General features: G+C 45.4%; 2 protein-coding genes across 2 annotated transcripts; one reads left to right on the forward strand and one right to left on the reverse strand.

Annotated features, from left to right (window-relative positions):
- The first annotated feature begins 612 nt into the window (after nt 1–612).
- Nucleotides 613–16,638, forward strand: virma (vir like m6A methyltransferase associated). The gene is given in 28 exon segments (XM_080426418.1): nt 613–704; nt 1,446–1,558; nt 1,943–2,029; nt 2,540–2,588; nt 2,681–2,843; nt 3,586–3,705; nt 4,063–4,317; nt 5,234–5,967; nt 6,091–6,228; nt 6,317–6,543; nt 6,933–7,460; nt 7,645–7,799; nt 7,918–8,000; nt 8,236–8,329; nt 8,645–9,033; nt 9,230–9,385; nt 9,520–9,755; nt 10,733–10,903; nt 10,905–10,980; nt 11,091–11,311; nt 11,450–11,582; nt 11,902–12,048; nt 12,150–12,304; nt 12,638–12,734; nt 12,827–12,990; nt 13,309–13,658; nt 15,981–16,127; nt 16,242–16,638. Coding segments are annotated over 28 exon segments (5,448 nt in total). The 5' UTR covers nt 613–641; the 3' UTR covers nt 16,439–16,638.
- Nucleotides 16,639–16,969: 331 nt separating this feature from the next.
- On the reverse strand, nt 16,970–20,688 carry rnf41l (ring finger protein 41, like). The gene is made up of 6 exons (XM_080426668.1): nt 20,425–20,688; nt 19,992–20,198; nt 19,150–19,289; nt 17,967–18,129; nt 17,733–17,853; nt 16,970–17,627 (listed from the first exon to the last, which is right to left on the reverse strand). The coding sequence occupies exons 2-6, from the start codon at nt 20,195–20,197 to the stop codon at nt 17,259–17,261; spliced, it is 999 nt and encodes a 332-aa protein (XP_080282794.1). The 5' UTR covers nt 20,198; nt 20,425–20,688; the 3' UTR covers nt 16,970–17,258.
- Nucleotides 20,689–21,157: the final 469 nt, after the last annotated feature.

Here is a 21,157-nt window from a genome sequence, read left to right on the forward strand (position 1 = left end):
GTAAATGGAAGGCATGGTGATGCGTGTACAGTCTATGTGTACAGTGTGAAGCTGATCTGAGATCAGTATAGTAGTTAGCTTTCCTCGGTAGATAGACGACAATGCTCCGGAACTAATCACACATTCTGAACAGGGTTGCCATGTCCGCTTATCATAAGCGACTTTGGGCTTGTTTTCCTGAAAAGTTACTTGTAAATATTGGTAGTTGCGGTTTTTTTGGCTTGTTTCTAAAGTGTAGTTGCTTATTTGGGCTTGCTTCCTAAATGTCGTTTAAACCAGTGGTTCATTTTCAAGTCAAGGACCCTTAAATTAATATATATGTGTCTGTGAACCCCCATCTGAAAACATTTTATGCCAGGGACCCCATACGAGATTTGTGTTGTTAAAATGTTTCAGAAATATTCAAATTTCCCCCAAATTTTCTTCAATTATTTTTTTTGGAAAATAGCAGATCTACAAGCTCACAACGCGTCATATCGTGACTTGTTGTGAGCTTGTCAGCTATTTTCAAACAGTTCAAAGGCCGAAGGGCTCGCTTCTTTGGGGCTTGTTTCCCGAGACCTGGTTGCTTGTTTCTCTCGCAAAACCTGGCAACACTGATTCGGAAGTTGACTGACTCCAGTGAGCGACAACAGACAAACATGGCGGGGGACACCACAACAGAACTTCTGTTTATCGACACATTTAAACATCAAAGTGCAGAGGTAAATGTCTCCAGCCTCAAACACACCTCCTCTATATCATATTATGCTTTCTAAATGAGCCAGTCTGACGTCCTGTAATAATAGTGTGGTGCTGTAATGACGCCGGGGCAACTTCCCCCTAGCTAATAGTTAGCGTAGCAACGTTACCGTTCTCATCGTAACACTTTATTGCTCAGTTTTAAATGAGTTCGTGTAATAAATAATCAAATCTTTGGCATGGCTGATTAATACCCTTCCCCATATTTGATACATTTTTTTTTATCACAGAGCCACATGTAACGCTGCATAAATTATGCATGTTAGCAATAGCAGCATCCTTTTGTAGTTTTGCTTATGTTGCTAACGTTAATTAGCATTTGTTTACATCATCATTAACCAGGAATATCACAACACAGACTTTTGATTGATTGATTGAATACTTTATTAGCAGTTTGAAAAAAAAATCACAGAAAGTACAGTTCTATACAAGGTCTGCTATAAGGATTAAAACCCAAGAAAGCACTATGGCTTGTTTCCTTTGGGGTCCATGTGTATTCAAGTCATCGAAACATTTAATGACAGACAAATAGGCAGGTAGAATCCAGTAGACCTGTTACATGCGTTAATGTCCTGGGCAGTGCTATTGTTAATGTTTAAACAATATTTATCTTAGTATACGTATACAGTATGGAGAAATGTAAACATGTTATAATGCTATGTTTTGTTGCACCTTTTATTTGCTGTGTGTCCCATGAACTGTAGTTGACCAATGTTGATGTTGTGCGGTTCCCGTGTGGAGTCCTGATCACAGAGGTGCGAGTCATCCCTCCAGGGCTTAAGGCACACAGCAGCTTACCTGACAGCAGAGCATTTGGGTAAATGTTCCACAGATTCTTCTCAGTATATAATGTGTTCGGGGAGACCATCCATTACCTCATTACATGAGACATATCCTCAGGAGATGATCTTTGTAACAGATATTAAGGTGCATGTATGTGTGTGATTGTAAGAAAAGGAGAAGCCCACTGTGGGGAATGAATGTGTGACATCTGAGCTCTATTGTTATGCCAGCACTGGTTCACAGAGTGCCTTTGGTAAACCATGATATAACTGACTGAACAACACTGTACAGAGAGTAAATCAGGTCTCCATGCCATATTGTATTACTTTATAAGTATAACTTTAATAATAAATCATTCTGCAATCAATTTGAAATTTAATTTAGCCTCTTGTATGACTAATTGTTTCTCTGGCTTCAGGGAGACGTCTCCTCATGCATTCCAGCTGGACCTCTTCTTCAACAATCTCAGCAAACCGAACAGTTCCTCCTTCCACAGACTGGGCAGGTCAGTTCATCCTGTCTTCCTGCTCTTTATTCAATCTATCTTTGTTCTCTCTCTCTCTGTCTACTGCTGAGATGTGGTCAATTTTTTTCTAAAACCAGTTGTCTTGATCACCTGTAGAACCAGTCGGGGTGGAGTCCACCCTGAGAACTTAGTTCTCGTAGTAGTTCCAAATTGTGTGTTCATGTATATATGAGTGAGAATGAACCATGACAGGTGCTTTTGTTCTCCAGAAATGCAACCCCACCCACACAGGAGCTCAAAGTGACACAATACTCAAAGCTACCTTGAAAGAATAGTGGTAATGGTAGAAGGATTAACTAAAGCATATTTACCTGTTATTGTAACCTCATAACAAATGAATTACAAATAGCACTCCAGGAACCATGTATGAGTTTGTAGTTATTGATGTCCATTGAGCAAGAGGTGTTGAAATGAACTCTGTACCCCGGTTGTTATTGTGTGGATGATGCTAGACTCTACCATCTACCTTCTCCTCCTCTCTCCCTTCAGTCTGGAGTATGATGAAAACAAGTCAATCATCTTCAGGCCCAGTGGAAAGGTAGATTAATGGCATGTGATTTCAAGAAGTTCTTTGTTATTAATGGTGTATACAGTAGATGTGTAAGAAGCTGCATGTGTTAATGTGTGCAGGTGAACACAGATGGGCTTGTGCTTCGTGGCTGGTACACTGCTTTGACTGTGGCAGTTTACGGCACAGCAGATCGCCCACATGGACATAACCTAGACTCACCCCCTCCTCCACCACCCCCACCCCCCCAACAACAGAGTGGGCCCAAGAGGATCATTAAACAAGGTTGGCACACTTACCTTGAAACTACTCAGCCACCACACCCATTTCCTGATGTTGACACATCCCGTGCCTTTGTAACCCCTCCCTTTCCCTGTAATACTCTTAACTGTACACCACACAGTGTTTGACCTATTTTCTTACATGTAATAATTATATGGACTTTTGCAAGTTTAAAATAGAAAATATATATGATTTTGAAGTCCTAATACTAATATAAGAAGCACCGAGTGAATGACTACTTGAGTAGACAAACAAGCTCCAGTACTCCAAATTAATAAGCCAATCAGCACGAGAAACAGCTCACAACCCACAAATACCAAGCTATGTACAGTAGCCTACATGTCTTTTAATATTGTAACGTTGCAGGGTTCTATTTCAAACTCCTAAGTAAATGTAGGTGTTAATGGAACTACAAAAAACAATTGTGCACCCCTGGTTGCGCTACTGAAACGGTGAAGGAATGAGGTATAATTTAGGTTTATGAACTGTGATAACGGAACATTTTGTGTGCGTGTCAGAACGGAGCCACGTTCTGAGCAAATAAACTCTCCTCCTAGAAGAAGTTGATTAAATGCCACATAAACATTATGTGATGGTCTATCTCTCTCTCATAAACACGCACGTGTAGTGCACAATATGTGACGTCTCTCTCTCTCTCTTTCACTGTCTTTTTCACCCTGTAGTGCTATGTGATTTGAGCCGCTACAGTAAAAACTCAAAAATCTTTGCCCTGTGTCTGTCTCAGAGTGGGATAAAGATGACCAATACAATGGCAGCCCACCCAGACCAGCGCCCAGAGGCCCCCGCACTCCACCTGGACCCCCGCCTCCAGATGATGATGAAGAAGAACCGGTTCCCGTGACAGGTCAGACCTGTACTTCCACACTGCCCACTGCTTTTGAAAGCTCATTCACATTCTCATTCTCGTACATCCAAACAGAGGCTGGGTGAAAAAAATTAAACCTCCACAGTAGAATTTGCTTACCATTTAGTTAAGCATGGATCTTTGTCAGGTCTAGGCTTAGATATTTACCACTTTGATAGTGAAGAAGTTGCTCTTCTGTTTAAAAATTCTCTTAACTTTTATTGTATACTGTAGTAGACCTACAGTCTCATTGGTTCATATTTGGTTTGGTCCTTTTCACATGAGCTGCAATGGAGTGCAGACTCCCGTCTTTGCCACAACAACTAACTTGTAAGCCCTCTGTTTTCACTGTTAAAGTGGGCACCGGCACCAGCACCGGCGCCGTGGTTAAAACCGAGCCGGTTGAGGGCCGCGAGGACTACCTGGAGGCTGTGTCACCTGAGAGGTCGCTCCCTGCTGACGAACCCTACTCTGACGCTGAGCCAGAAGAAGAAGGTGAGGAGGAAGAGGAGGAGCCAGAGGAAGAGGACACGCGGACAGAAGGGAGCGTTCCTGAGGAAGAGGAAGAGGAGGAAGATGAGGGTGAGGACGAGGAAGAGGAGATGGAGGAAGGTAGGGAGGTTTTTGTGTGATAGCCGGGACAGGTCAGCGGATGTCCAATCAATTCCAAATGGACCACAGGTCTCTCCCTCAGGTGTCAGGTGTTCTCTCCACCACATGCCAGCCATCCCAGACCAATCTGCCGATTTTGACTAACGATTAGAGACAAAGAGAAGTAGAGACACTCGACGCTTGTTTCTGGTAGCTTGTTTGTACACAGCGACACAGCGGCATCATCAAAGTTGAACTTTGATGATGATGATGTTTATCTTAAAACATTGTTAATAACAAAACAAAACAATATCATTATACATATTTTGTAAAAGAAAATGCCCCCCCCCCAAACATTTTTTAATTATAACTTCGATTACACGTGTTATGACAATGTAGTTATAATTCTGTTCTATTCTAATTATAGTGTATTGATATTTCTGATCTTTTCTATTGCAATAATGGATGTTGAAAATTCCATTATCAGACAAACTCTTACCAAAAGGGAGCCCGGTCCATTTGGAACTGGGCGACAGTCCAACACAGAGTGCGTGCTCTGGCAATGCTGCCTTCTGCATGCAACCGTTTGATTCTCCAACCCCACAGCCGGCCCACCGCCCTGGGCTGCCCTGAAGGCTTCTGATCTGCATTCATAAGCTGTCTTGGCTTAGCTGTGTGTAACAGCCTGTGTTGTGGTCACATCCTGCATGTCAGATGTAACTAACCCTGCATGTTTGAAGTGATGCTGCCTCTGTGTGAGTAGGTCCATCAGTAGAACACAAGATTTGGAATAAGGAAGAGTAGTTGCCGTCCTCCTCATTATAACACGCATACATTACATTATTGAATACTCACCCACGTAACATTTAAGAAATCTTCCTAACTGTTGTTTTATGTTACGGTTTCCTTCCTTCCCGCCTCTCTCACCCTCCTCTAGGTGATGATGGCTATGAGCAGATCTCCAGCGATGAGGACGACTTGGATAACGGTAGCTTTAAGATCCCCAGCTTTGACATTGACTACACTCCTGAGGATCTGGCGTCTGTCCCTCCGGTCCAGTATGACCCCTACGAACGAGAACTCAGGCCTCTTCTCTACTTTACCCCTCCGTACAAGACGCGCTTCGATGCCCAGCTGGAGAGAGCGAGGGCGGAGGAGCCCAGGGACCCTGGTGGTACAGAGGGAGCTGGAGGAGATGGAGAAGGGGCTGAGGCCATTGCCCAGCTCAAAGAGCTTACAGCCAGTATAGGAGAGGAAAGAGATGCCCACTGGGTCACAGCTCTGGAACAGGCCCCTGGACTACTGGCCAAAGGTATGGGCTACTTAATTGGACAGGGAGAGGAGCATTGGGAGCATCCTATGGGATTGCTTGTCCAATGGATGCTCCAGGCTCTGAGTATAGACGTTGCTCTCAAACAGCCGATTGCGCTTAACCTCAGACAGCTGAAAGCCGGTGCCAAGCTACTATGCTACCTGGCCGAGTGTCCACAGGGCCTTACAGCGCTGCCACACAAAAAAGCCCTTGGCCTCCTGCTTGAGCTCCTCCACATGGATCACGTCTCATCCGTACTAAAGCTCAATGTCCTGAGAGCTCTGGATGCCCTCACCAGTGGCCCTGCTGGTGTGGAGGCCTTCCTGCAGGAAGGGGAGGGAGAGAAGAGTGGCTATCAGGTTAGCGGCACAAAGTGCATGTTGTTTTGTCCCTTGTATTTCTTTCTTTGAATCACATAATGTATAGTGATGATGCATAACGGTCCTTGTGCTGAGACCCACATGGTTGTGTGTTCCTTGCAGCGTTTACTCCAGCTGTTCCTGCGCGAGCAGACGGTGAGAGTCGTCACTGCTGGCAACGCCTTATTACAGAAAGGCCACTTCAACGAGGTGCTGGCTGACCTACAGCGCACTGCTACAACATGGAGTGAGCCTCAGCAGGTACATGCACACTACACAATCTCAAACACAACCAGGCACCATTCATTATACAAGGATCATTTCTTTATCCTATCAATTTCTTTCTCAGGAGGAGATGGAGGAGGCTGAGAGTCCAATGGAGGAGGAGCACGCGCTAAGCTCCTCCCCCGCGACAGAGGCAGACCTGGATAGGTTGGCGGGGGTTCTAGAAGAGTTGCATCACCTGCTAGAAATGGCCCCTCACACCATGGTGCAGCCGCCTGTGAAAGCCTTCCCAACATCTGCCAGAATAACAGGACCACAGGAGAGAGATGACCCGTATCCTACACTGTATAGGTATTTCTCACATACGCATGCACCATGGGCTTATATCGTCCCTGTCGGGTGGAAACCTTCTATGTCCAAAACTAATCAATATAAAAAAAAAACACTGATAGACGTAACCACTTTAACCTCCACTGTTTTGAAATGTTTCACTGTTTCACTGCACAAATGTTCAAAAATAGCCAATCTACAAGCACGTCACTATGCAACACGTTGTGAGCTTGTACATCGGCTATTTTTGCGTGACCCCCTTGTACGACAAGTATGGCATTTCCCCAAAAAATTGAATTATGGAAGTACAAGGGTTCTGCCCGACGAGCAACGATATGTTACACCGTTGCACTGATGTGCACAAAGTACAGAATATAGATGTGTGAGATGCGTGTCACTTCCTCCGTCAGATACATGCACGCGGCTCACTTCCTGGAAAGCATGACAGTGGTGTTGTCGACGGCCGCAGCAGCGGGCCACACGGGCATCATTCAAGCCATCCGAGATCTCCTGCGCCTCCTGTCGCTCACCCAGTCGGGGATGCTCTTCCTGCTTGCCCAGCCCACCCCTACCAACCTGCTGCTGCGTCTCCTGACAACCGCGACGGAGGCCGAGGGGGAGGACCTTGCCTTCGCCGGCGGGGAGGGGACCACCACAGGGCCGGCGCTGGGAGAAGAGGGCCTAGGCGTGTGGCTCATGCAGGCGCTGCACGCTCTCCAGGGCGTGGCTGAGCTGATGACTCACGTGGCCACGGGAGGCGAGGGGGCAGCGGGGCTGGAGGAGGGCGACAACGCAGACGTACTGGGCACACTCCATGCCCTCTACCTTATCACCTTCACTCTGACCGGTCGCAGCGCCGTGGCCCACGTCTTCAGCCTGGACAACAACTTGTCCTGTCTGGTCACTCTGCTGCAGCACCACAGCAAGGATGGACAGGGGTCAGTTTCTGTATTTTTAGTTGGGTGTCTTCTTTTGAGTTTTCTTTGTGTTTTATTGTCTTTGTTAAGCCTGATTCTCACTTTGCCGTACGATGGTGTCGTGCACTGAAAATAGCCAATCTATAAACTCACAATGCATTACAGTGGATTATAAATAAAGCATTATTCTCTCACTTTCTTCCAGTGAGGCCAAAGCGCGCAAGACAGTGACATACAACTATGCATGCATGTTGATATTGCTAGTGGTGCAGAGCTCCAATGACTTGCATATGATGGAACAGTACGCGGCTCCACTGCTCACGCTAGCCAAGGCAGATGACACCAATGCTAAATTACAGGGTAAGCAGTAACCATAAGCAAATCAACCTCTGTCATACACTGAAGACACTGTATGACATGCTGTGGGCATTTTTATGTGTTTTCATGACCAGTTTTGTGTGTTTACATTGCATTTCAGAGCTTAATAAATGGCTGGAGCCACTGGAAAAGCTGCGCTTTGAGATCGGCAGCATTCCGACTCTGTTAGAATATGTCAAGCAGGTATAGTGTTCTTTAAATAAACAGGATTAAAGCAACAGTTCACTTCAGTGAATTACTTTCTGTATTCTTGGTTGGTGTGACATATCCCTTTTTGGGTTGAGTTCTCAAGCGTGTCTGAACTTCTCCTTAAATACCTAATGTACCTGCTCTGTGACATATTTGAGGATTCAAAATATGCAAATGAATCCTGTCTCAACGCATGTAATTTTAACCATGTGTGTTCCTCTGGCTTTAGAATGTGGAGAATGTGTTGACTGCAGATGGAGCTGGACTGGTGACGGCCTTGAGGGTCCTCTGTCTCATTGCCTGCCCCCCACCTGTGCTCGAAGGTACATTTTTGAGCTCCTGTCTGAAGTGATCATAAACCTCAGTTATTTGCTTAATTAAGCCTAATTTATGATAGATTCTCAATTGTGTGACAAATTATGAATTAAGCTCTACTGTGTATTTGTCCCTTACAGTTTTTAGTAGGTGACTTGCAATAATGGTTATTCATTACGGTTGACCTAATTATGTAGCTTGTCCTGATTATATATTGCTCTGGATAAGAGCTCCATGTTTGCCTCTGAAATGTAAATATTAACGCTACAGACAAGGGTCACAGATTGAAGTGTTTTTTTTCTTTTGCACCTTTTTGTCTGCAGGTCAACAGAAGGATCTCAAGTGGAATCTTGCCGGTGTGCAGCTCTTCTCCGGCGAGGGCCTGGACACAAGCGTGCGCATCTTGCAGAAGCTGTGCAGTGTGCTGCTGCAGCCCTGGCGTGTGCACGGCCCTGTGGGCCCCACACCGCAGCGCTGCACCATCCTGAGCGTGTGCATCAACACACTGCGGCTGCTGCGCGCCATGCTGACCGAGCTGCTGCGCGGCGGGGCCTTCCAGTTCAGGGACACGCGCGTGGCCAGCGTGCTGGTGACGCTCCACATGATAGCGTGCTCCATCCCCGCCTCAGGTCGCCTGGACGGAGACGAGACCCGAGTGCAGGCGCTCATTGTTGATGTGCTGCTCACCTTCACACAGGGTGTCAATGAACAGGTGTGTGTGGCTGTGTGCACATGTTGTGGTACAGTATCTTCTTGAGTGGTCTTCACTCTGCTATTGTGACTTCATGATCCCTGGATGTATTACTTTGCTTAGTGTAGCTGTAGTGAAGTTTTAAATAGCCCATCACTTATGCAGGCAGTATTACTTACTGTATGAACCTAAACTTGGTTTCTGAATGAATGTGTAGGTGACCCACACAGAGGAGAGTCTGGCCAGTAACACATGGTCTCTGATGCTGAAAGAAGTTCTGGGTTCACTTCTGAAAGCTCCTGAGGGTCTCTTCTCAGGTCTCACCCTGTTGTCTGAACTGCTGCCACTTCCACTGCCCATGCAGAGCACACAGGTACCCCCGCTCATTGAGGTCTTCATGTTTTCAACCATTTATGACAACACTGCTGTCTGTAGTGTCAAAGCACAGGGAACCAATGTGTGTCATTGTTACGGTGTTCATGTCATCTATTCTGTGGACCCCCTCAGGTGTTCTCAGTTCAGGACGTGGCAGTGGCATTGAACACCAGGAAGCTGTGGAGCATGCACCTACGGGTGCAGTGGAAAGTGTTGGCCGAGGCTCTGACGTGCGTGTGTGGCACCAGCTGCCCTCCGCTCTTGGCGATACTGAGAAGAGTGTGTGTCCAGCTGGCAGACCTCTCCTCCCCCACCGCAACGCTCATCATGAAGACCCTGCTTGAGCTTCTGTTGGAAGAGCTACAGCTGTGAGTAGAGAACATTCACTCACTCACTCACTCACTCACTCACTCACTCACTCACACACACACACACACACACACACACACACACACACACACACACACACACAGTGAGTTAAGCTGCAATCCATAACTTTCATATCACTGCCCTGGATTTGCACCCCGGTTACCTGTGCGAGTGCTGAAGGTTTTTACTCAAGACCACATTTGGGAAGGCGAGTTGTTTCCATTTGGTTCTATTGCAATACCGCTTGCAAACCAGAATTGATCCTACCCGACAAAGGGATCTAAACGTCTCAGCAGAAGAGTAGGGAGACCTCCTTCAACCACCATTGTTGTGTTAGTTATATTGTATTATTTCCATGCCACCAATCATCATAAGGGATTGGTCAGAAACTCATGGTGCTTGTGATTTATTTCATAATTATACTTTCTGCAATCTGCCGGCAATGTACCATGGACAGTTTTGAAGAAACATTGTCCGAGGAGGTTAGGAGGTGCAAACCTCTATTCTCTGTCTGTGGGACTACAAACATAACCAGATGGCATTTAATTAATGGAGAGACACACATAGCACACAGCACACGTTTTGACCACTGTCATTGTGAAATCTCTGAGAAAAATATTTCAAAGCGCATTGGAGGGTGATGAAAACAGATCCAGCACTGTATTACAGTGGGCAGGGTGTAATGTTAAGCACGGAGCCGCAATAAGGTCATTAATAGTACAAAATGATACATACATCTTGAAATTGCTTAATATGTTAACTCAGCAGTAAAAAAAAAACGTTTTGTTTTTTAATATGGAACAAAGACAAGCATTCACATTTTGGTGAAGTTGTAAACATGCATAGTTGCATACAGTACCTACCCACATACATGATACATCACTAAACGATTACAATAGTTTTCAGTTACTAAAATTACTTAAGTTTCTGTTAATTTACTTGCATTGTTTGACCGTTGTACTGTTGTGTGTTTCAGAGCTGAGGGTAAAAGTGTGTGTTGGGGTCAAGTCCTGCGTTTGCTTTCCTTATTTGATGCCCTGGTCTCCCAGAGAGCGTGTAAGAGTGCAGCCTTACAACTTCTCTCTGGCTCCTTCTCTGGAGAGGAGCAGCTGGCAGAGCTCTTCCCCCTGCTGCTCGCGTTATTGGTTACCAACTGGCCACCCGTTACAACAGCAGCATTGCAGTGAACTAGTGGGAACAGTACTGCAGTCACTTTGTGACCAGGTAAGAAGCACAGACAACTAGGGAAAAGCCTTAGAGGAACCAAAAGAAAGGAAAAATAATAATACAGTGTTTTGTGAACAGAAAGGTATGTGAACATATTCATCTCTCAGGACATTTCACTGGTGGTGTCAACGACGCCAAGCGATGGCTGTGTGTCAGAGGCCGAACAGCTGGCCAACTCCCTGCCAGGTCGAGAAATGATGGCATCAGTGGCCAACGCCTTACTGGAGGTTCTGGGGAGTGCAGAGAGCACCACCCCTCTGCTCCTCACCTGCATCAGGACCTTGATGTTCCTCACTGAGCACGACTATGGAATGTACCACCTCAAAAGGTAGAAAACCATGCAGTATCCCCCTCTTTCTTCTCTCTTTGTACTGCTACTCACATTTTATTATGTGATCTATCTGGTATGTCATGTTATGTAAGATATTTTCTTCTGATTTAATGAGACATTTTATTTGTGTCTCAGTGCTCTGAAGAAACACAGTACAGGGCTGCGCTCTCTACTGAAGAGGCAAGTGTTCTCCTTCAACAAGGACTCTGCCGAGCTGCTGTCTGTTCTGCTTGACTTCCTTAGACAGATCCTCCACACAGACTCACTGGTATGATATGCGTTTACCGTTTATACATTTGAATTATTATTATTAGCATCATTTATAATTTCTCCCACTTTTCCAGGAATTATTTTCCTTACTTTGTCCCATTATTCCTGGTTTTCCTTTCATGATTCCTGCTTTACACCATTTCTTATCCCAATGCTATTGGTGTGATGGAACAGAACAGTGATTCTAGTATTTATTGAGTTAAGCACATGTTTTTTTGAAGATGTTTATATAAACAATACAAGTATGATGTATAAATACACCTGACTTGACTCTAGGGACGACATGAGCGTTAACAGTGCATGTTGTGGTTCTCTAGTGTGTTGAGGAAGGCCAGGGACCAATGGAAGAGACAGGATTTGTACCTCCGCGCGCGCTGACTCTGAGCAGCTCCGAGATGAAAGCCCTACTGCAGTGGGAGGGGACAGAGTCACATCCACTCACTGCTCTGGAGAAACAGATCACGGTACAAGTGATTGCACATACGTGTGTTTTTTAATTAGAAGTCATTGAAGGTGCCTTGTCATTGGATTTACTGTATGCGTGTGTATGTGTTTGTGCATGTAGAAGTTATGCAAGGAGGACGAGTCGTTGGAGACCATGTTGGAGAACGTGATTGTCCTGAGGCAGACATTAGAGATGGCCAATGAAGCCCCTCCCGTAGTTGACACTGAACCCACCCTGCCTGCACCTGAGACGCTGTTGGCCCAGTTCAATCACAGGTATAGCCCACGGATGGTGCGAAATTACTTCATGGACCAGCATTTGTGAGATTCATCTTTTGTGTTTTTAACATCTGTGTCTGTATTCTTTGAGCACCACCACAGCCTGATAATGAACACCATGATAACTGTCAACTGAATATAATTAAATTAAAACAATAGCATGCTTAGCCCCTGTCAAATTCTTGAATATTTGCTATCCTCTTTTACCTCAATGTAAACAATTACATTTCTACTCTGCAGTCATCTCTAGAATTATAACTTGGACTAATAAAACTATTAATTTCACCACACACATTATTGTTGCTGATTCATAGTGTATTCTCTCTATAGGACCGTGTTCGTTCTATCAGAGGCTCTGGATGAGCAGCTTAAAGCTCTGTGGTTCTCACCCTTCCACCATGACGACATGGAGGCCGAGCTTGATATGGTAAGTGTTTGTGTTTTCAGGGGCCTGTGTCTGTAGAGATCAGGTGTCTGTGTTTGAGTGTGTGTGTGTAAATTCTCTTCTGTGTGTGGCAGGTGAAGGTGGACCTCGTAGGCCTGGCTCAGGAGTGTTGTCCAGAGCTGGACCTCAAGGCGGAACTGGAGCGGTCGTTCCTGAGTGAGCCGTCCTCGCCTGGTCACAACAAGACCACCAAAGGCATCAGACTGGGCAAACACAAGCATGAGACTTTCATCACAAGGTACAATTTACACATTTGCCTGTGTTAGTTCTTTGCTAATTATGTCAATGTTTCTTGTGTTGTATACATTTCATGTAATAGAATGCAAAATACATTTCATGTACGGTAATAGAATGCTACAGTTTGCAATGGGTTCCCTTGCCAGATTCCCAATGCAGTTTTCTTTATTCATGCAGAAAATAAGCTGTTAACATTTAACTAACTTCAGAGTTGGGCCTGCAAAAAAAGCATCATCCCTGTAACACTCTGTTGGCTGTATATAAGCTTTCTGCTTGCCATATTAAGTTTCTTAAATGAAATACCATGTGTTCCTTGTAGTGGTAAATCAGACTATGTGGAACCTGCTAAGAGAGCCCACATCATGGCCGCTCCCCGTGGCCGAGGTAATCGAGGTGGCTTCGGACAAGGTTTGTGCCGACCACACGACATCTTCCGCCAGCGCAAACAGAACACCTCCCGTCCTCCCAGCATGCATGTGGATGACTTTGTGGCGGCAGAGTTTAAAGACATTGTGACTCCTCTTGGGCTCCTGCCCCCTAAGCGGCTCCCCAAGAGCTCCCCCAAACCCCCTACCAGAGGACTGTTCACTGGGAACAGGGGTAGAGCCACCTTCCACAGTCAGACTCGCTTCTTCACTCCACCACAACCCAAAGGTGTAATGCTATCTGGTAAGTAGACGCAGACACACAAATGCACTAATACGTTAGCAACCAGGCCCCTAAAGTCATTGGGCTCTTGTTGGAGGGCAGTTCATGTTTATCAGCAGTGCAACAGGTCTACAAAAATGGGCACACAGTGAAAAGGGACAACCCGCCACAAGACCACTGGCTTATATTACACTTGATATACCCTATTAGTCCATGGGCCAGACCAGAAGTCAGGGACACGAAAGGTGGCAAAATGTCTTTGGCACCATTTTGTTTGTAGGGTCCATATAAGTACTTTGAAACATGATAGCCTTTTCAAATGAGTAGCTTTAATACTTTTTTAGGATATTAATTTTTTTGCCATTATCTCCCCACATTATCTGCACAGTAGTCCTGTACCTGGCCTATAGACCCGTTCGCAATTTGGTGGTAGGAGAATTTCTCACTTGAACAATGGGTACCTAGACATGAAAAATCACAGAGGTGCTCGTCCGCCATAGTGCCACGAATGGCGCAATGGCCAAATCAAATATGGCTGCCATCGGCTATGATGAAAATCCAACTTCTTTGTTTCTGAGTGTATATGTCACAGGGAAATTGGCATTCCAGGGAAATTGAAAGAGGGGCGCTCGCTTTTAGGTGCGGGGCTTCGGCGCGAGGCGGGGCTTTTCGAGACAGGGTTTTTTACGCGAGGAGGAGCAGGAGGAGGAGGCGTGAGGCGGGGCTTTGATACGAGGCGGCGCGAGGAGGAGGTGCGAAGCGGGGCTTTGATACGAGGCGGCGCGAGGAGGAGGCGCGAGGCGGGGCTTTAATGCGAGGCTGACCTGGCTTTTTTTGTTCCCCCCCACATAGCAACCAGGAAGCTACGCTAGGGGAACGCTGAACACGCGTTCACACGCACACGTGATAATAGTTATTGTCCATGACGGAGGCGCACCGACTCAGCAGAGCTTGAGGCCGAGGAGGCGTGCCCTCGCGCCTCCAGGCGCGAGTGCCCGCGCCGACTGGCCGAAGGTCTGCTAGTCGAATCAGCGCCGTCCGAGTTGTGAACCGATAGGGGGAGAGTATATCTTTTCATGGGTTACAGTCTATGGTTACTATCCAGTGTCCACGACGACACACATGTGTGTCGTCTGGACAAACATATGTTGCTACCAGTGGTGTAAAGTAACTAAGTACATTTACTCAAGTACTGTACTTAAATACACTTTTGAGGAATTTTTACTTTACTGGAGTATTTCCAATTTGCAGTACTTTTACTTCTACTCAGGGGCAAATGTTGTACTTGTCTTTACTCTACTACAATTTTTAATTGTCATTAATGCTTAAAAATATCTATGACCATTATTTTTATCAGATGTCCGATACATTTTAATCATGCCGGACATTGGGGCCGGCCACCAAAAATCCTAGCGCGACCTCTGATTATCTGATATATTATATATATATATGCATACATACTGTGTACCGATTTGCGTGATTTTTGGACAGAATCTGAAGGAGTAAGAGCAAAAACATTGTTTTACAAAACTCAGCCTCCTGGTGGTGCTCTAAAAGGCATATGTGAAAAATGCAGGTCAAAGGTGTTTCCTTGGCCTGAAGTGTTGCTAGGGTTCATGTGGTTAAACAAGACCAGGAGACCTGGTTCTGCCAGACCCAGAATGAAGTCCTAGTATGTAACACACCTACACACCTACTTAATTACATACTTGTGACATAATAATGATGTCATGAATAGTTCGGGACGAAAGGGGGACAGACTTTTTTGGCTGGGGCCGGGAGACAAAGTGACCATGCCCAATCTGAATGGCCGGGCTTCGCACGACGTGTGTCCCTTCTATGCCCATGTATGGACAGACTTTTTTGGGGGACAGAATTTTTTGGCTGGGGCCTGAGGACAAAGTGACAGACTTTTTTTTGGCTGGGGCCGGAGGACAAAGTATGTATGGACGAAACAGGTACAAAGCCTCATGTAAGCCCGACCCCTTGGGTCTGGCAATAAGTCAATGAAAGAGATTGAATAATGTTTTTTTTCCCTCTGTATGACATGTTCTATTCAAAAAAAGTTAGAGAATTTTTTCATTCTTTGGAACTATGGTTGGTGTCATTGAAGGCTGATAACTGGGACTAAGCTACTACTTGGGAAGGGCTATCATGTTGAAATATTATCTTATTATGATATTGTGTTAGTGCCTGCATGAATCTCAGAGAAAACATTGCGTCGAGTATTTATCGGCTGAGTGCACCAGTTTACTGCCCTCAAACTAGAGGCCACTGGCTCTAGGTCACCTGTCGTCTCAGAGGTGGCCAGTAGAGTGTGCTGAAGAGTTTGTTTCTGTTTAGGTAACTATGCCCGTAGAGAGGGAGGGCGTGGTTCATCATGGAGCGCCCAGTTACCAGGCGTCACTCACAGAGGAACGTACAGTGAACCTCGCGGGGGCCAGAGCAACTTCACACGAGGCCCACTTCCTTCCCGACAGCCCCCTGCAGGTACACACACACACAAACACATACACAACATAAAATATTTGCTTTATTTCATAACATGACTTGTTAAATATTGCCTTTTTTGTGTTTCTCCATCCTTTTCTTTCTGTTTCCCAGGTGCATATCGCCTGGCGCCACGGGACCGCATTCCACGGGGCCGGGGAGGCACAGGGTTGTCTTGGCTTAGCGCTGGAGGTGGTGGGGGAGGGGGTGGAAGTGGCGGAGGAGGAGGGAGAGGATCTCAGGGGAGTAAGTTCAGTGGTGGGGGAGGAGGGAGCGGCAGGGGCAGGCATGTCCGCTCCTTCACCAGGTGAACTCACGTGGGACACAACTGCAGCCCACCACAGTGACGAATGGACCAATCAGGGGAAATTAAACAATGCCGTCTCCATGGAAACGCATCCGTCATGGGATTGTAAAGATGAACTGCTGATAACATGCAGATTTTGTGTTGTTTTATGTTTTGTTGTCTTATGTTGTACTCAGAGAATAAAGGTCATAGTATTTGAGCCGACATGTTTTCGTACCTTTTAATTTTCTGTGGTGTATAAGGGGGGAAACAATGACTGGAAAACCCCACGGGGGGGATAAAATTGTGAATGGCATGTACAAAACATTACTGTCATGTCCAGCAGTAACACTCCTTGACTCCTTATCAAAAAGTCAAAAACAGATTTTCACAATGCATATTTTCTAGTTACATTTTTTAAATAGAAACTACTGTATCAAATTGATTGAAGAAATACATGGAAAATAAGAAAATGTGTTTATTGGAATACAAATCCTGGAAAATCCTAAAAAGAAACCAGCAGTAATCTGTTCAAATTATCACATTGTTTGGGTGGTCTTTTTTACTTTAAAGATGGGGGCAGAACTACCAAAACAACATCCGTTGTTACAAACATGATTTCCACATCCCTCCCCTGCCTTAAGCTCATTAAAGGCATAATTGTAATAAACATATTCAATTAGTTGTGGTATGGTGGACTTGACAGATCAAAAACAATATGCCAGAAAATGCAGTACATCCATACTGTCTTGTGCATATTTGACTGTTAGAGTGGAGAGTTGTTTTGCCATTATAAAGATACAAAATAGAGGCTATCCAGTACTAATCGCTACGTTCCAGTCCACTCAGATGACCGTAACCTCTCGACTCTTCCTCTTGATGCAGTCAAGGGTCAGGCTACGTGGACCAGTCTTGCGTGAGCCCTCTCCCAGTTGAGGAGATGGAGGTGGCTGGGCTGAAGGTAGGGACTGACATGAGGCTTGGATCGAGGTTTGTTGATCCCTGTGTGGCTGCCATCCATTTGGCTCTTGGTCCCCCTGATTTTGGCTCCGGGTCAGCTGTTCAACAGGCTGCTGGCACCTGGTTGGCTGAAATGCTCTGAGGAGCTCCATTAGTTCTCTCTTCTCCAACTCAGCTTCTGCTAGCTCCTGCCTCCTCAGACGCTCCACTCCTAATAGCGCCCGCACGTCACACATCACCCTGGACAGCTGACCCTGCATGGTAAAGGACATTTCATATATTCTCTATTGGAACGCGCAACGTTGTCATGAACTGTTGTCGACATACACTGTATATGATACATAAGAGAGGGTGAACACCTTGAGTTCCTCCACCTCATTCTTCAGTTGAGACTCTTTCTGCACCATGTGTCTCCTCTGGGAGTCCAGGCGCGACTCCATCTCTCGCCTCACCTCCTCCAACTTGCACAACATCTCTGCCCTGCAGGGTAGCATTTGTATTAATGGTTTCCAAACTTGTGAGTGGCACATTTATTAAAGTGCTTTACAATGCACTTCAGAATGATGAGAGCTTTCACAATTGCTCACACTGACCTAAGCAATTCCACCTCAGCACGCAGCTCTGCTATACAGTTGTGCTGTGCTTGGTCATTGGAGAGAAGGGTGTGGCCACAGCCGTTGGGACATTCCCTGCTACGGAACTCACATTGTGATAGGTGAGCCTCCAGACCTCGCCTCTCTACCTGCACCGGACAACCTGAGAGAGGAGGTTTTACATAAATGACAAGACTCCAAATGAGCTAGAACAGTATTTAAGTATTTATACATGCTCCACACTCTATACTCTTATCTATCCCCCATTTGTAACGTTATTTCTTGCACTGTTGCACACCCAGAAAACGCCAACAAATATCCATACTGTATAATTAAGTATCAATGGTAGTTGTGTTTTCAAGTACAATCCTCTAGCTTTGTGCTGTGCCACAAACCACAAACAATCCATGAAAAACATGGAAATGCTGGCCCTCTGGTTGTGTAAAAAAACTGAGACTTGACCTCAGCTGTCCCCCTTTTCCAAGATGTTGACCATAAATGCACATTTACATCTAGCATATAATCAAACGTATAGTATTCAACAGGCAAACACTGCAAAATCCACATGGCATGCATTCCGTCTCACACTATACATACCACAATGGCAACATATGTACTCTCCACCTGCCAATGACAGGTCACACAGTCACTGAGTACCATAGCATATGCATGTCCATTAACTGTTGAAGCAGCCCAGTGATCATTAAAGAATGATGGGAAGTTGACTCTGAAGGCACCCTAGATGAGGTCAGTGTGTCATGTTCAGAGTGAGTCTCTGAGCATTCAGTCATGTTAAACCAACCTTAAGTAGCCATGACAACAGAGGAGCCACCTGCTGCCCACAGACAGGTGTTATATTACACCTGTATGGCCATACATCATTGTGAGTAGGAAACACGTTCAACGTTACAATTACAAACAATTAAAATTAGTCTCAATAGAAAACAAATCCTTAACATGAGCTTCCAGACAGTCAGAATCAGAATCAACTTTATTGTCACATCACAGGTTTACAGGTGTAAAACAGTGGGTGAAATGAGTTTTTGTGCAAGCTCCATAATTCCATTAAAAGAGATAGGGACGACAAAGAGGGGGGCAGGGGGAGCCAGGGGAAGAGAGAGAGAGCTCAATAAAAAACAACAATTCATCTACATAAATTGTCAGTCAGTGGAAGAGGTCATACCTGTGTTGGAGCAGACTATGAAGGCGAACTCACACTCATCCTCGTGTGTGTGCAAGGTTTCCAGTGAGCAGATGACCTCACAGCCCTGTTCTGCATTCACACAACGGATCTGCAAACGGCTCAGATCGTTTCGCATGTATCTGTCATCAGACACAAACGGAAGAGTGAAAAATAGCATCAAAGATAGATAGGTGTGTTGAAAGGCCTATGCATTCACATGCAGGGATGTACGTGCGCACGCACGCACGCACGCACGCACGCACACACACACACACACACACACACACACACACACACACACACACACACACACACACACACACACACACACACATACAGAATATGTAGTATCACCTCATACTTTGTTTTCAACATTTGTATTATTTGTTTCTGTCTTTGTTCAACCTTGAGGTGACAGAGCACAATGTTCAAGGATATTTTTGCTGCTACGCAACCAGAGTTGGTGGTAATTGTTTTCAGTACAGTATTGATTGACACACCGTCCGGCATACATGAAAATGTGAAAGAGAAAGAAAGGTTCCTACTTTCTTTGTTTTTTGTTTAGTTTTTTTTGCAATCATTGTATTTTTAATTTAGAAGAGAATTTTAATACTTATGACAAAAGTAAACAACTTAACTGACGTATGTATAACAGAAATACAGAAGGTAAAAGTAAGCAGAAGACACAGTGAGAGGAAGGGATGGATGGATGGGTGTCAGACATAAAGAGGACTTGTACAAAGGTATGAGATTACTGATGTCCAGTAGTGGAGACCGATGCGGATGTTGAGCAGTATGAATAGACGACTGTAATGGACGTCGACACATATGTGATACAATACCTGCATAGAGGTTTGAGGTGGCTGACGTCCAGGGGCAATCTGTCCTCCGGACAAGAGTGGTGGTGAACAAGCCAGCTGCTGATGCAGGCGCTGCAGTAGGCATGTTCACAGGGGGCCTGAAGGGGGCGCTCCAACACATCTCGACACACACAGCACAGCAGGCCTTCATTCACATAGCCCACAAACCTCTCCAGATCATATCCCATCCTTTACACACACACACACACACACACACACACACACACACACACACACACACACACACACACACACACACACACACACACACACACACACACACACACACACACACACACACACACACACACACACACATATGAAAATACATGTCTTCCCTCTCTTTTTGCACTAATGTCGACTTCTTCCCCGTTTCTTCCTTTCTTGATTATCACACTGACTCATAACATCTTACCTGACAGCTGATCTGTTGCTTTATCCACTTTATCCTCTTCTGGTTCAACCACCCACTTTGTTTCAACATGTGTCCTTCCTTCTTTTATTCTGTGCTTGTCTTCCCTTCTTTAACATCCACCTGTGTGTGTGCTCTCCTTCTCCCTCTGCTTTTGTGTGGGTTCAGCCCAGGTGAGGGTCCTCTTCCCTGAGGCTCCTCCTCCTCTCCCCTGGGACTGTGTCTCTCTGTGTTGAGGTCTCCGTGACAACAGGGCCTTAGAAAGAACTTCAGCAGACAGCTGTCCAACGAGACCTGAAAGACAAGAGTTATACAGAGCAGTGGTACTCACACGTTTTCATTGCAAGGACCCCCAGATCCAGTTTGGTAAAAAAATAAAATAAAATAGGCCACGGACCCCCATAACTCTGAGAGTGTACAGATGGAACCAAATGGACCTGTCCATTTGGTTCCATGTGTACACTTTCAGTTAGAAATGGTTACAGAGCTGTAAGGGTACATTTGGTTCCTAACTCAAGTTTTGTTCCTAACTCAAGGACCACTTTGAGTACCACTGACACAATACGCACAAACACTCACAAATGGACACATTAAATAGTCTTTACTTACTGGACAATCAATAAAACTGTCTTGTTATAAGCAGATTCTCAAATGTAAGCCTGTCTAACAACTGTCTCTCGTTCTGAGATACCCATTCATTCCTAGTCTTTGCTTCCAATTTATCTCCCTTTCTCAA

This window comes from Gymnoscopelus braueri (genome assembly GCF_963280865.1).
Source record: "Gymnoscopelus braueri genome assembly, chromosome: 4".
Lineage (NCBI taxonomy): Eukaryota > Metazoa > Chordata > Actinopteri > Myctophiformes > Myctophidae > Gymnoscopelus > Gymnoscopelus braueri.